This window comes from Pelodiscus sinensis, chromosome 10 (genome assembly GCF_052426305.1).
Source record: "Pelodiscus sinensis isolate ZL-2025 chromosome 10, ASM5242630v1, whole genome shotgun sequence".
NCBI classification, from domain to species: domain Eukaryota; kingdom Metazoa; phylum Chordata; order Testudines; family Trionychidae; genus Pelodiscus; species Pelodiscus sinensis.
In genome coordinates this window covers 18,985,111-19,000,742 of record NC_143061.1, presented here as the reverse complement: position 1 = coordinate 19,000,742, position 15,632 = coordinate 18,985,111, and the positions used below count along the sequence as shown (strand labels likewise).

The window sequence follows — 15,632 nt, the reverse complement described above, 5'->3', positions numbered from 1 at the left end:
TGATAGTGGAGAGAGTGTGTAATTTCCTTAGTATGTTTGCCTCATGAAGAAAAACAAACTATTTCTAATATTTCTTTATTTTTTCTCTTTCTTTTCTCTTCAGGTGAAGAATTGTCCTTCTTGAAGGATCTTTCCGATATGGCAACTACTGAGGAAAGCCAGTACGTGATGACAATTGCCAACTCCCTTTATGTGCAAAATGGATTTCACATTAGTGACAAGTTTTTGCAGTTGGTGAAAAAATACTTCAAAGCTGAAGTAGAAAATGTAGACTTCAGTCAAAGTGCAGCTGTAGCCAACCACATCAATAAATGGGTTGAGAATCATACAAATAGTAAGTCCCTATGGTTCTTTTATTTCTCTTACTGTAAATATTATTATTTTTTCTTGAAGTAGGTCAATATTTGATTATCTCTATCTTGTCTGACGCCTTCTCTTTCACTTAAGATTATCACTCATGATACCATCTACAACATGTTTTGTAAGTCTTTAAGGTGCTACTAGACTATTTGTTTAAGATTTTCCTCTTACAGACTAACTAGGCTACCCCTCTGAAGCTTAAAATTGTTATTTCTCTTATAGAGAATTCTAGCATCAGTTCTTAATATAATTGTATTGTTCCTGTACTGTCATAGTCCTTTAAAAATCAGCTTTTGCCATCACTAACCATACAATGGTATGTGAGAAACTTATCATTTTCTTAAACATAGAAGAGGAAATAATTGTAATATCTATTGATTAAAAAAAGTCACTTCACTAGTAATCAGTCTAATTTGAGTCTCTATCATCTGCATTTTAATATAGATGTATTAATGAAAAGAATAGTTTAATCATGCTTTCTGTCTAAAACATGCTTTCTTTCTACTACATAAAATATGTTTGCATTAATGGCCTGAGCTTAGCAATGCCTTAAAATGAGAATAGTGGCTTCTCGTTACTTTTCAGGATCAGGCCCAGATTAGGGATATGGATGGTTAATGGGTTAACTGGTAGGGGCTTGGGCAGCTCCCTGCCTGCAGCAGGCAGGGAGATGCTCCAACCCCTGGAGCCCATTACAGGCAGAGTTCCTCTGGCCATCTGGCTGGAGCAGCCCCTATCCATGGTGGACCTGTACTCCCTCCCTCGCCCTTCCCCCCACAAACACACACACTTCCCCTCTCAGGCAGGGGCTGCTCTGACGAGCCAGCTGGAGCAGCTCCTGTCCGTGACGGGCCCAGCTCAAATATATTTAGGATTAGGAACATAGGCCCAGTTTTGGTAGACAAGTGCAGATCCAATGACAAAAATCTGGACACTTGCAGCCCCTGCTGGCTGCAATGGAAACCATATCACTGTAGCCAAAGACAGAATTTGACCACTAATCAGACTATTCCTACAAAGGGAAACGGAGATCACTAGTAGGACAAAACAATACATGCAAAGCAGCTAAAGCAAATGTTTCTACTCAGCTCTGCTTTAGTATTCTGATTGCCTGCATGGTGCTCCTGTTGATTGTTTGGTTCCATATCTACTTGGAGAACAGAGTATAAAAGCAGCATGCGTTCCAGTTTGTGGATCAGAGAGAATAACTTTGTTCTTTTTTCCACCACTTGTCTGTTAATTTGTGACGTTAATATTTTAACAATAGAGGCTAGATTCTGTCCTTGGTTGCAGTACAGTAAGTCACTAAAGGTAGTGTCCAGAATCTTTCCAGGAATTTCTACCACATACATGTCCCAAAGGCTGGAGAAGGATGGCAGGAGACAAATTGCTTGGTCATTACCTTCAGTCCACCCCCTGTGGGGCACCTGGCACTGGCCACTGTTGGCAGACAGGATACTGGGCCAGATGGACCTTTGGTCTGACTCAGTGTGGCCATTCTTATGTTCTGACATCTGAGTTAGTGAGAAGCTGTGGGAATAAGTGCTTTATTGCAGGGGCGAGGAACCTTTTTTTCAGTCAGGGGCCATTGATCCACAAAAAACATCAGTTAGGAGCCAAACATAAGCCACACATGAGGTAAAATCCTCCCATCTGTTTGGAGACACAGAGATGAAGTGGGCAAAGTAGCACCAGCCATGTAATAGGTCACATCTTACTGTCATAGTGAATGCGTGGTTGAGTGCATCTTTCTGCTTTTAGAAGGTACAGTGTAAGCAACTGTCTAATGCCTGCTGCACAAGCATCCTTCATGCTGACCAAGCTGGCAGTCTACAATACACAGGGGACATGGTGCACTGCCAAGAATTAGTGGTCTCTCCGTTTAGTGTCACTGTAGTACCAGAGCTTGTTCTTGCCTGGCTGCTGTCAAGGATGGAGCCCCTCTCCCTTAATAGCACAACAGTGCCACAGTGGTGGTCAAGATTTCATCCATGGCTTGTTAAACACATTCCTGTCAAAGCTTTGAGTAGTAAGTGCTCATTGAGATACAAAATTAATGAGACTCAACTGTCTTAGGTTTCTGTATCAGTGTGGAATATTCTTAATATACAATAGTCTGTGTTACCAAGAACTGGTTGGAAAATGCCAATGCAAGTGAAATTTCAAACAAGGAAAGGAAAGACTTCTGAATTGTTTTCCATGTTGAAACCAGCTTTCACATTGGAACTCTGTGTGTGGGGTGGGAGAGGGCGGGGGGATAAACTTTCTGCTTTATGGGACATTGCCCTGCATAAATTGAAGTATAAACAAAAACAGTCACACTTCCAGTACAGCCTGAACCAGATTCTGCCTGCCAGTACACTAGTGCGATACCAGTCGGTTGCTCTGTGGCGCTCTGCATGTTCATCCAGAGACAGAATTAGACTCCAAACATGTTCACGCAGGAATCTCAAGTTGAGAAGTAAGAGCCAGATACAATTTTTTTAACCCATTGTAAAGCATGTTAGTGTCACAAATTGGAATAAAGAATCCTCCTGGGATGAATAATTTAATTAATTGACTAGATTTGTCCCTATTCTTACAGAGTTGTAAACTCAAAATTATTTTACTGAAACCAAGCTGTATGCTATCAGCTGTATCAGGTAACAGACAGTACACTCTGATTGGAATAATTTATTTAGGTCTGTGAGAATAGCAGATGCTCTGCTCTGCTAACAAGCCTCTCATGACTAGAGCAGATGTAAGATGTCTTTTTTTTTCCTCTTCTTTTTTTTTTTTTTTTTTTTTTTTTCTTTCCATGAGCAAATGTCCATGGATCTCATACTGAGGGATTCCTCCCTTTAGCAATCCTTACCTTGGAGCCTGGGATGTTGCTTGAGAGAACACTGGGTACTTGATGCACTCTTGGGGCCAGGACCAAGGCAGGGCAGCCATCCAGGGTGCACAGCTGCCCAGGGTGCAAAGCTGTGGGGGGCAGCATAATTACGGGGTTAAAAACAGTAGGGGATGGTAATACACTTGCTCATCCACAGAGCAGATTTACGTATTTGCTCATCATAAGCTGTGCCCATTCTTGATGTCAGTCAATGGGGCTCATGTTCTTAAAGTTAAGCACATCCTTAGGTGCTTCTTCAGATTAGAGCCAAAGTCCATGAATGTTGATCCCCAGACAGAAAATAGAAAACTGTATCTTAATGACAGGAGAAACATTCTTTATTTGACCTATATTGCCTCTTAATCAAGGTTTTGGTGTGAGCTATATCTCAGAATTACTCCTCAGAAGCAAGTGACTGCTAGGCACTTTAAGGAAAGATTTACATACTGACACAGTGATTTATATTTTGAAAATGGTGGAAATTTGATTTTGTGATTTACTGAGAAAATCTGAATTGGAAATTATATGTTGGTGCTTTTTTTGCAAGCTGGATGAGTTTTGATTGAATATTCAATTTTATGTGAAGTTTGAAGCACTCCTTTTCCTTTCTCTGACAGACATGATCAAAGATTTTGTCTCATCAAGGGATTTCAATGCTCTAACTCATTTGGCCCTCGTCAATGCAGTCTACTTCAAGGGAAACTGGAAGTCTCAATTCAGACCTGAAAACACAAGAACTTTCTCTTTCACTAAAGATGATGAAAGTGAAGTGCAGATTCCAATGATGTACCAACAGGGAGAATTTTACTATGGTAAGATGGGACCTGGACAGCTGACTTACATTAGTGCGGATAGTACTAATTATTGCAGAAATGACACCCCATATTCACCCATGCACAATTCTATCCATGTCTGTGTATGGCTGCCAAACTCCTGATTGACTTTTCCTTGCTGGGTATTTTTTCACATAGATGGTCAGTTACACATTGCCTTGACAAAATTCACTTCTTTGTTTTATAATTTCAACAGGTAGGTAAGCTTTGTTTTATTTTATCAATTTAAATTTTCACAGTTGCAGGACATTATGATGAAGTTAAACAGTAATTAATTACACTAAACATAGAATGTCAATAAGTTTAAGCATTATAAAGGTTAAAAAAGCAAATTGTCAACATGGCATATTGAACATACAAAGTAAAATATCCTTAAACTCTTCTATACTCTTAAGAAAATTGCTGCTCACTTCATCCTTAACTGTCTGTAAACTTCAGCACTTGTCACTTCAAAATCAAACGTTTCATAATTTTAACATTTGATATTATCATATACTGATGAAAGGTGTCATATCTTATCCTTTCAAAATAAGCTCTTATAGCTACTAGGCTTTAAGGAATCTGAATTCTTTGTTATGCTTCTTTATTGCTTCAGATTTCTAAAATGTAACTAAGGGTACGTCTAGACTACAGGCAGTCCCCGACTTACGCGGATCCGACTTATGTCGGATCCGCACTTACGAACGGGGCTTTCTCGCCCCGGAGGTCGAGGTAGCGGATTGCCTCGGTAAGCGCGAGAGCCCCGTTCGTAAGCCAGAGCAAAGCCTCAGAAGCGCGTGAACCCGCCGCTGCTGCCGCTTCAGTCCGGGTGCCTGTGGTCTGCTGGGGACGGTCCCCAGCAGACCACAGGCACCGGGACTGAAGCCGCAGCCACGGGGGGGGTCCCGCGCCTCTGAGACTTTGCCAGAGCAAAGCCTCAGAGGCGCGGCACCCCGCTGCCGCTGCAGCTCTGCTCCCGGTGTCCCTGGTCTGCTGAGGGGGAGGGGGCGCGGCTAGTGTGCCCCCCCCCCCCCCCCTCAGCAGACCAGGCTTTTGTTTTGGACCCTGGAGCAGAGCAGCTGGGGCACTGCCGATTGGTCCTGCAGCGCCGCTCTGGGCACGACTGGACCAACCCAGCAGCACCCCAGCTGCTCTGCCCCAGGTCCTGATTCAGCCGCTGCTGGTCAGTTTCAGCAGTGGCTGAATCAGGACGCCTGGGGCAGAGCAGCTGGGTTGCTGCTGGGTTGGTCCAGTAGCGCCGAGGAGCGGTCCAGCAGCACCCCAGCTGCTCTGCCCCAGGCGTCCCCAAGTCAGCCGCTGCTGAAACTGACCAGCGCTGACTACAGGAAGCCCGAGGCAGAGTTGCTCTGCCCCAGGCTTCCTGGAATCAGCGCTGATCAGTTTCAGCAGCAGCTGACTTGGGAAAGCTTGGGGTTCTTAAGTTGAATCTGTATGTAAGTCAGAACTGGCGGTCAGTTTCAGCAGCGGCTGAATCTGGACGCCAGTTCCAACTTACATACAGATTCAACTTAAGAACAAACCTACAGTCCCTATCTTGTACGTAACCCAGGGACTGCCTATACATCCTTACGTAGAGAAAAATGAATTCCTTTACTTGGTTCATGCTTGATTTGCAAGAACCCAGATTTGTTATCCTTTTGGGCACCCCTTTTCCCCTCAGTCTGAAGCAGATTTTATATATGTGATCCTTTACCTCATTATAATTTATGAAATTGGTATCAAGACCACAAGACAGACACTTAGGCTGTGTCTAGACTACATGCCTCTGTCGGCAGAGGCATGTAGATTAGACACATAGGCAAAGGCAAACGAAGCCGCGATTTAAATGATCGCGGCTTCATTTACATTTACATGGCTGCCGCGCTGAGCCGACAAACAGCTGATTAGCTGTTTGTCCGCTCAGCGCGCCAGTCTGGACGCTCCCCTGCCGACATCAAAGCCCTTTGTCGGCAGCCCCGTTATTCCTTGTCGGACGAGGTTTACCGGGGCTGCCGACAAAGGGCTTTGATGTCGGCAGGGGAGCGTCCAGACTAGCGCGGTGAGCCGACAAACAGTTTGTCGGCTCAGCGCGGCAGCCATGTAAATGTAAATGAAGCCGCGATCATTTAAATCGCGGCTTCGTTTGCCCCCGCAGACCAGGGAGACGCGGGCGGCGGGACCGCCGAGACGTGCCGTGGTCCCGCTGCCTGCATCCTGCACGGCTTTGCTCCGCGTCTCCCTGGTCTGCCGGGGGGGCGGGGGAGGGGCCAGCAGACCAGGGAGACGCGGGCGGCGGACCACCGAGACGCGCTGCGGTCCTGTCCGCATCCTCCGCGGCTTTGCTCCGCCTCTCCCTGGTCTGCTGGGTCCCACCTCCCTGGTCTGCTGGGTCCCGCCGCCCGCGTGCTCCGGGGCGAGGAAAGCCCTGTTCATAACTGCGGATCCGACATAAGTTGGATCCGCGTAAGTCGGGGACTGCCTGTAACTGCATTTGAAGAGAGAAAATGCTAGGCAAGTAAAAGTGAGCAATGTATAGCTGAATTGTTTTTATGGTGACACCAAGGTAATAAGAGAAGGATTGGTCAAATAATAGGTGGTGTCAGATGCTGAGAGATGTTGAGATTTACTGGCATGTCTTTTTTTCTGAAACATATTCTAACATACTTGATGGATCTCCTTCCATAAATACTCTTATCTTAGAAACATCTTAGAAACATTAATTGAACATCACAAAGAATCGGGCAGAAAGAAAGATTCAGTAATTGAGACGACAGGTTAATGTTTTCAAAAGTACCTTTAAGTTGCATCTACATTACAGACTTCTGCTAGGGTAATTATGTAGGTGAGAGATCACACCACTTCACACCCTGACCCCTGACTGAGAACTCTGCCAGCACAAATCTATAGTGTAGGCCTGGTTTAAGCACCATTTTAAATGTGATTTAGGTATTTGGGAGCTTTAGTCTCATTGAGAGTCACCAGGGCTTAGTTTCCCAGTCTACTTACACTTTTTTGAATTTTTTTTACCCAATTTTAAGATAGGGATATAAAATCCCATTTAATCAGTTAAATGTTAGGTTAATCTAATGTTTAACTGGTTAACCAACTAAGCAGGATCCCTACTGCTGCAAAGCCACCTCCCCAGAAGTCGGGATGGCAATGGCTGCTGCCAGCCCCATTCCTGGGGAGGTTTCACTGTGGGTCCTGCAGCCAACTCCCCAGGAGTGGGGTCGGAAGCACCGGCCAGACCCACTACTATGGAGCCAGCATGGATCCTGTGACGGGGGGTAGGGAGGGTGACCAGGCCTTCCAGGGATGGGGGCTGCTCCAGTGGGCCCCATGAGATGAGAGCCAGTCCAGGCCCTATTGGTTAACCTTTTACATCCCTAGTTTAAGATGAGTTTAGTTGTTTTGCTGTCAAGTACAGTGCAGTTTTTCTATGTTTAATTTCAGTTGGATAGATAGTGTTGCAGAGCATGCTTTTTCCTACAGTTTGTTTAGTAAAGACAAAACTAAATGGAAATATTTATGATTGAATTATTTTTTGTAGGGGAGTTTAGTGATGGCTCCAATGAAGCAGGTGGTATCTATCAAGTTCTGGAAATACCATATGAAGGTGATGAGATAAGTATGATGATCGTTCTTTCCAGACAGGAAGTTCCACTTGTCACACTAGAGCCATTGGTCAAAGCCCAGTTGATTGAGGAATGGGCTAACTCTGTGAAAAAACAAAAAGTGGAGGTATATCTACCAAGGTAAGGATATATTTGCAAGTACACATTTTTAATGCAGTCTGTTGGTATGTGCTTTGCCTTCTGTGTCACTATATGACTGTACAGGCTACCAGAGAAGTATTGGGGCAGTAGCAAATGCTTTTGATTATCACAAAATCTGTGATAATCTTTGATTTTCTGTGTTAAGGGCAGTTTGAGATTTGTCATGCGCTGTGCAGGGGGGTAGGTTTTAGACTATAGATATGACATTTCTAGGCAGTGAGAGAATGGGGGGGAGGGAAATCTCTGAAGATTTTCAATTCAAATTATCTTCTTGGGATCATTTTATTTTGATGTAACTTGAAACAAATTTAAACCTTCATTATTGTCAGCACAGATTTTAAGGTTGAAAGACTGATTCACACTAGTTTTTTGGACCAATGGCAGATCCATTCCATCAGACACAAACTTCTTGTCAAACTTTTCTGTGGCCATCTGTTTGTGGTGATCCTTACAAAATTCCCAGTTACCTTTTGGATAAAGTATTTGCAGTTTTTTAAACCTCAGTGTTTGTAATGTGCAAGATTATTCTGTAATAAGAAAGGAATCCCTCCACATTTGTGAATTTAGAGGAGTTTAGATCAAGCCTCTGTATCTGTTTTCCTTAGATGACATTGGCAACTTTTCAGCCTACAGGACAACTTCCCTCAATGATGTATGCAGGTTTTTGAAAAATGCTCTTTAACCATCTTAATTTCACAGTTTAGACTCACTGAGCTTCATTCTATCTCTGTATTTAAGACTGAAATTGTTTTATGTAAAGCTTCTCGAGGCCACACTACAAATTGTACAGCTGCAAAAAAAGTGGCACAGCAGTGGTTTGAAAATAAGGAGTAGGTGGTGGCAGAGGACATCTGAAGTGCATTATCATCTGGTGGTTTTAAGGAAGTGTTCTTTGCCACCTTTTTTGTTGTTGCTGAACAAAGACCTCAAATGGTAGTGACTGCACTTCATTTCAGTTGAATTGAAATGGTGTGTGTATGACCCAAAGGCCATCTGGTGCTGAGAAGGGATACTTCATAGCCTGTTTGATTTTAAACAAAAAAAAAAACCCCTCTTAACCTAACCCTTGCCCCCATAGGAAGGTCCTTCTCAAGAAGATGCCCACAGCCGTGGAGCATGCAAAGGATTGTGGAACAAACTCTAAGTTCTAGCGCTAGATGAAGGCAAGTTAGAGCCCTAGACAAATCAAACGACTCTGTTCTGCTTCTATCTCAAACCATGCCTGGGAGAGGCAGAAACTGAGGGGGAGGGGCAGAAAAGAACATTATCTTGGGGGTCTTCATTTCTCCCAACCCTGAGACAATGGGACCACCTCTAGCCCTTTCTCCCTCTGAAGAGCAGCTCACGTAATCACTTCTATCACCACCCTTGCCCCCTGCACTGTGGAAAGGTCCCAGTGGGTCCTGCAGAGCAGCCAGGGTGCATCTACTTGGAGTGAGACCACTGCACCTGTTCTTTGGCTCGGTTGGTGTTCGCAGGCCCTCCAAAGCAGTTCCCCCCCCCAATTGAGCTGCATGGGGGGGAGGGATAGCTCAGTGGTTTGAGCATTGGCCTGCTAAACCCAGGGTTGTGAGTTCAATCCTTACAGAGGCCATTTAGAGATTTGGGGCAAAAATTCATCAGGTATGGTACTTGGTCCTGCTGTGAAGGCAGGGGACTGGACTCAATGACCTTTCAAGGTCCCTTCCAATTCTAGGAGATAGGCAATCTCCATTATTAATTAATGGGGCAGTTTACCCCTCTCAGAACTAATGTTTCAGGCAGTTTGCAGAGTCAGGCACATGTCACAGCATCTGTTACACTCCAATCAGGTTTTTGATAAAATATATTTTTTTTGAAAAAATAAAAGCAGTGACTTTATGGTGTCACAGGATTCCAAGGGTCAGGATCCTAGGAACACACTTTAGTACTTAAGCTTAATTCAGTCCTGCAGGTTATGCACACTTCCCCACTATCATTTTTCCTCCTCCTCTTCTTTAGCTAGTGTTCATTCCTCTTCATGTGGAGGAGCCCATCCCAGCCAGCAGGGAAATACAGATCTACCCGCAATGTATCCCAGTTTGCACCTTTCATCCAGCAATCTTAAAGCATTTTGTAGATCTTAATGAATTAAGGGTCATCAGCATGGATAAAATTGGGTGCCATTAATTTCCTCCTTTTTTTTTTTTTTTTTTTTAATAAAACAACCCTGAGTTTGAAATTCAATATAGAGAGATTGTAATTCCCTCATTAAATTGCAGAGATTAACTGTGCACTCCCAGCATGCTAGATTTTCATTAGGATTCAAGGGTGATCTGCAGGATTTTATCGGAGCACTAAATAAACACTGCATAAATATTTTATGCTCTGACTGAAAAAGCATGTTATGAAATGTGGCCTGCAGACTCTGTCTGCTGAGAAATTGAAAGCAGCAGAGGAGCAGAATTACATTTTTTCATACCGCTGAAAGATGCTATCCAATTATAAAGTGAACATTTTTTAAACTTCTCCACTTGTAATAGGGCTTGAATTACTAGCCAACGCAGAGTTAATTGCAACTTTTCCAATTTCTGTCTGCGCTATCTGTGTGCAAATGAAACTGCATTACTTCTTTTAATAGCAAAGGGGAGAATTGTACAGGATTGTTAAATTATACTTCCTCATTTTTCATTTTCAAATCATTGTTTCCAGCTTAACCATGACTAAAGTGATCAACATTTTAATCCACTTTGGTGTAGAAATGAAACAAACCATGAAACTAATTTACAAAAATCTTTCCCAAGTATAATTTCTTTGAAGAGTACCAAAGGGAGAACAGCCAGCCATTAGCAGGGAGTGCCGTCTAAGCAGCTCTTCTTATGAAGTGCCTGTCTGTGCCTGTTTGTTCTGTCTTTTATCTTTTTATTTACTAGCCATCCTTTTAAGATGTGCCTGAAGCTGGTCAGTTTCATGTGCCAGTTTGTTTTTAAAAGGGGGCAGAGGGCCAAGAAGCTTTTCCTACTTGCTCATTCTTTCCTTGGCCCTTCTTCTGTTTCTGGCTTTTGACAGCTCTTCTTCTGACATGGCTCTGGTATAGATGTACAGAATTCTTTACAGATCTGTTACCGCTGTGAGTGAGGGCTGTGGTAGAGGGCTGCCGGCTGGTTTTGATGCCCAAAGAGGAGGAGAATGTTTGCGTCACATCCTCTCCGATGAGTTAGTTTTTGACACCATTGAAAAGCTGTGTTAAAATGCTGGCTGCTGATATGTCTGAAGCCACGTTAACTACCCAGATAGAAGCCTAGACTCTCTGCTAGACTAAAACACTGCTTCAAATGTCTAGGCAGGTGTGAATTTTACCCTGTGATCTTGTTCTTCTTTTTCATTTGCCTTGCTCTTAGCACTGCATAAAAGCATGTGCTATGGACCAGTTTGAGAGCCTAATTTTTCCATATTCCTCTCACAAGCAAAATAACTTTTGGAAATAACCTCTGGCTGAACTAAATTTTGCTTGAGCATCTTTTGCAGTAGGAGCAAAAAAAAAAAAAAAAAAAAAAAAGATCCAGTCTTCTTTGATTCTAGACATGCACAGCTGCTATTTGGTTCATTCAGAATACAACTCTTCAAAGGAAGCACTCAGCATCTTGTATAACTGCACCCCTTCTCTTTTCCTTTCTGTTTTGTCCTTTCTGAACCATAGAAGACTTTAGATGAATTGTATTAATTAATTCTCTACATAAATTCTAAACTGAAGACACTGTTTTGCCAAGGACATAGATGTCTCCTCTAAACCTCACAATGGTATAACTTAATCTTTAATGCAAAACTTCTCTTCTATAACTCTTTGAACGCAACATCTATTAGATGCTGGATCAGACAAGAGAAATTTAGATACTATGTTTTGCTATCTCTAGATGATAGGGTACCTGCTTTACAAAGAAACCTGGTCATTCACTTTAGTTAGCTCTGGATCACCCCCTTCACTTCTAGATAGGTGAAAAGACAGACTAGTTAATCCTAATCAAAATATGACTGCCACGCACTAGTGCTTATTCCCACTCTTTTTCATACTTGGCTATCTCTTCAGTCTTGTCGTGCTGCTTCTTAGCCCCTTGCCAACATCTGCTTTCTTTATAAAAGTCTCCAAAGAGAGATTAGCATGAGAACAAATATAAATATATATAATATATAAAATCAAAGGTACTGTTATAGAGGAAATACCGTAATCCCCAAGTGTGTGGCAGATGTCAATATTCCCCTTTGGATAAATGTACTTATATTCTTATGTTATGTTCTTATGCCCAGTCGTCTCGTCTCTTAACCTGTGGCAATAAACATTACAGGGTTTTTTGAAAGTGCATCTCGTTTACAAGTTAAATGCTTTTTCGGAACAGATCACTGACGTTTTTCACCCTCATGGAAGCATAAGGTCGTGGAACAGTTTTTCCAGTGTATTATACACAAACAAGCTTTCATGGCAACTCTGCTAATCCTGTCTTTCTCTGCTATCTTGTGTCTGTTTTTTGCATTGATTTTTAAAAAAAAGTAGTTCAGGTTTTCACGTGCGTTACTCTCAATATTGTGTCTCAAGGTGTTGATAGAATAGATTTGGGTTCATCATGTAGGTTTTTGTCAGGTGCTGTCAAATAACTGCAATTTTTCAATGACTCTGACTTCTGGGTAAGAAAATTTTATTTGCCCTATTTATAGCATTTGAAGGTCTAAAGTAAATCTCCTTTTGTCCAGTTGCCAGTAGCACTAGAAGGCAAATATTTTAGAGCTCATGGAAATATGCAGTTTTTCTGCTCTGCATGAGGCACCCATCCTGCTTATTATGGAGGAAACTGCTACTTTGAATACCATGTAATGCAGCATTCCCAACCATAAAGCGTGGAGTGCCTCAAAGGTCTAATTTGGGTGCTGGGGCTGAACAGGCTGCTCAGCTGTTCTCTGGACTGTCAGCTTTCATAATTGTCATAATCATTATTTTTTAAAATTTCTAGCTGTTACATGAAAACCTTGAATGTAACTGGTACAGTGATGTCTCCCTGGCTACGTCTACACTGGCCCCTTTTACGAAAGGGGCATGCTAATTTTAAACTTTGTAATAGGGAAATCCGCGGGGGATTTAAATATCCCCGCGGGATTTAAATAAAGATGTCCGCCGCTTTTTTCCGGCTTTTCCCCAAGCCGGAAAAAAGCGTCTAGACTGGCCCGATCCTCCAGAATAAAGCCCTTTTCCAGAGGATCTCTTCAAAGTAGGAATAAGAGATCCTCCGGAAAAGGGCTTTATTCCGGAGGATCTGGCCAGTCTAGATGCTTTTTTCCGGCTTTTCCCCAAGCTGGAAAAAAGTGGCAGACATCTTTATTTAAATCCCGCGGGGGATATTTAAATCCCCCGTGGATTTTCCTATTACGAAGTTTAAAATTAGCATGCCCCTTTCGTAAAAGGGGCCAGTGTAGACGTAGCCCCTGACTTTGCAGAGAGCATGAGGTGTGAACACCTCCAGTGCTTTCAAGGGGAGAGCATTCAGATGCCAGTTGTTAATGTTAATTGTAAACTCATTGCTTACCATTGAAAGAAGGCTTTGTATGAGAAAGATATATATAGACTCTAGACTGAGTCAGCTGATCCTTTTTATACATATGTCTTTAACAACATATGGCAAGGGTGAATGAGGTGTAATTAGTGTCACCTCTTCTTAATGGGCCAGCTTGGTTTTCAGAAGTTCACGCAACACTTGTAACATATCTCAGTTCATATTTAGGAGTACACATTTTTATGATGATCAAATATTTTGCCCTGTCAGAAGTCTGAATCAGAATACCGCCTACATCACATATACTGTCCATATGATATGCTGTTCGTTGGTAATATGCCCGATAAACTTTGCTCTCCCCCCTCCCCCCCGGCTCCTTCTGTAACATACTCAGTTTTTCGTGGGGTTGAGGGATTTTTCAAAAATAACTCCCATATTTCTTTCCAATATATTATACAAAAGTATATTTTCATGTATCTGTTTGCCTTCTCTATTTTTTCTGGTTTATTATTTGTCATTTATCTGCTAAGCATGTTATTTGCAGGCTAATAGTCCAGAGACTTAAACCCACGTACATTCTATTTATATCTCATAATAATCTCTCTGCAGTTTGAGGTTTCCATTTGTGGTTGCTGGGCTTTGCTTTGCCCCCCCCCCCCCCCCCGCCCACCAACCTCTGCATGCTTTTTTCAAACCCATTACCCTCACTACCATCCTATCTCCTTGCTTTAGTTGTTACACAATCTGATGAACCTCAATATTGTTGGTTATTTGTTCTCTGTGGGAGCCATCTTGCTGATTTGACAATGGCCGTATGAGATAGTAGTAGGCAGCTTTATTGGAGTGCTTACTCTTCTCTAAAAAAAAAAATACCAATTGCTTTACCTAACATATGTATAATTAACTAACCTAGTATCAGATAATGTCACTCTCTGGGCCTGTGGATTAGTGGCATGCTTGGACTCATTAATTTTGAAATTTACCTCAATTGCAATAAATATTCTTCAGCATGTTCATCTCTATATATGGCACTTGTGATAGTCCATCCACACCATTTAAACCCAGGTTAATCCTTGCATTGAGGGCCAAGCAGCTCTTGCTAGGAGTTTGTATTGAAATCAGTGGAGGCTTGGAATGAATAAAGAATTTGGCTCTTAATGCACGGCTAAAAGCTGTTCAAAATGCCTTTAATTGATTATCTGCATGGGACTTTATTTCACTCTGTGTGTTTCCATTGCATTTGTATGGGCAAAGTGGGTGCTGTGTCCAGAGCCGGCAACAGGGCAACTGTCCTGATTTGTCTGTACACCATGCTTTCCATTTTATTCAGTAAGACTTGTGCAGTGTTGACAAATGATCCCAAGCTGATGGAGTGGAATTTGCTAGAGCACCAGAGGGGACATCCTAACTAGTGACATTGTGTTAGTCACTTGGTAGTCTTGTGGTATCCTGCCGAAATAATGAACTCTTAAGGAGGACTGCTTCTCCTGTTTCCATCCTAAGCACCGTAAACTTCCTGTAGGTTGTTTGAGCACAGTGCTTCAATTCTTCTGCTACTATCAGTAAGCTGTAGCTGCTCTTGTCACTGGCCCTCATAAATCATATTTTCACTTAGACAAATTATTTCTTGGTAAAGAATATTAACATCTGTTTAACTGAATTTTTGTTCAATCACTTTGGCTTACTAAATTTTTAGCTTCAACATTTTTTTTCCCCATGAACGTGAATTGTGTTTTTTTTTCCATTGTCTTGACAATGTGAAAAATCTAGCTGACCTTTTTCATTCCATTCTTCATCATTTCTTTTTTGTTGTGGTGGTGTGTATTGTTTGTTTAGGCTTCCAGATTTTGCACATGGCCTGACATGGTCAGATCTGTATTCCTCATAAACTGCTCTCTGCTGGGTCGGGTTCTGTGCATTGCTATCCCTCATTGCTCACAATGATCACATCAATAGAATCCCAGCTGCTGGAATGTTGACACTGTTGTATTGTGCAGTTTATTAATATGCAATAAAAAGTAACAATTTTTATGATAAGAAAAGGTGAAGTGGCACAGTTTTTCTACTGGGTCAAGATTATGCAAAAATAAGAACTGAGTTTGAATGCCACAGTTTCTAGGCACATGACTTGCTGAAGAAATTGTGTAATTAAACCTATCTATATTATGTGCTTTCTCTTGGTGACCCTGTAGTTGATATCGGCATAATTGAAGTTCTTTATAATTAATGTTCAGGTCATTTTATAGAGAACCTTTCCTACACAGATATTTTCTATTATGCCTTCTCATCTATCAATAGACCTCGGTGACAT

The 15,632-nt window shown here is 42.2% G+C and overlaps 1 protein-coding gene across 2 annotated transcripts in view; it reads left to right on the top strand.

Moving 5' to 3' along the window:
• SERPINI1 (serpin family I member 1) overlaps positions 1-15,632 on the top strand; it is a 96,640-nt gene that overhangs the window by 62,177 nt on the left and 18,831 nt on the right. For both annotated transcript variants that reach the window (XM_006127779.5, XM_075937885.2), the window contains exons 3-5: positions 104-334; positions 3,853-4,047; positions 7,598-7,802. In XM_006127779.5, the coding sequence (XP_006127841.3) occupies positions 104-334; positions 3,853-4,047; positions 7,598-7,802 (631 nt within the window). The remainder of the gene's footprint in view (positions 1-103; positions 335-3,852; positions 4,048-7,597; positions 7,803-15,632) is intronic.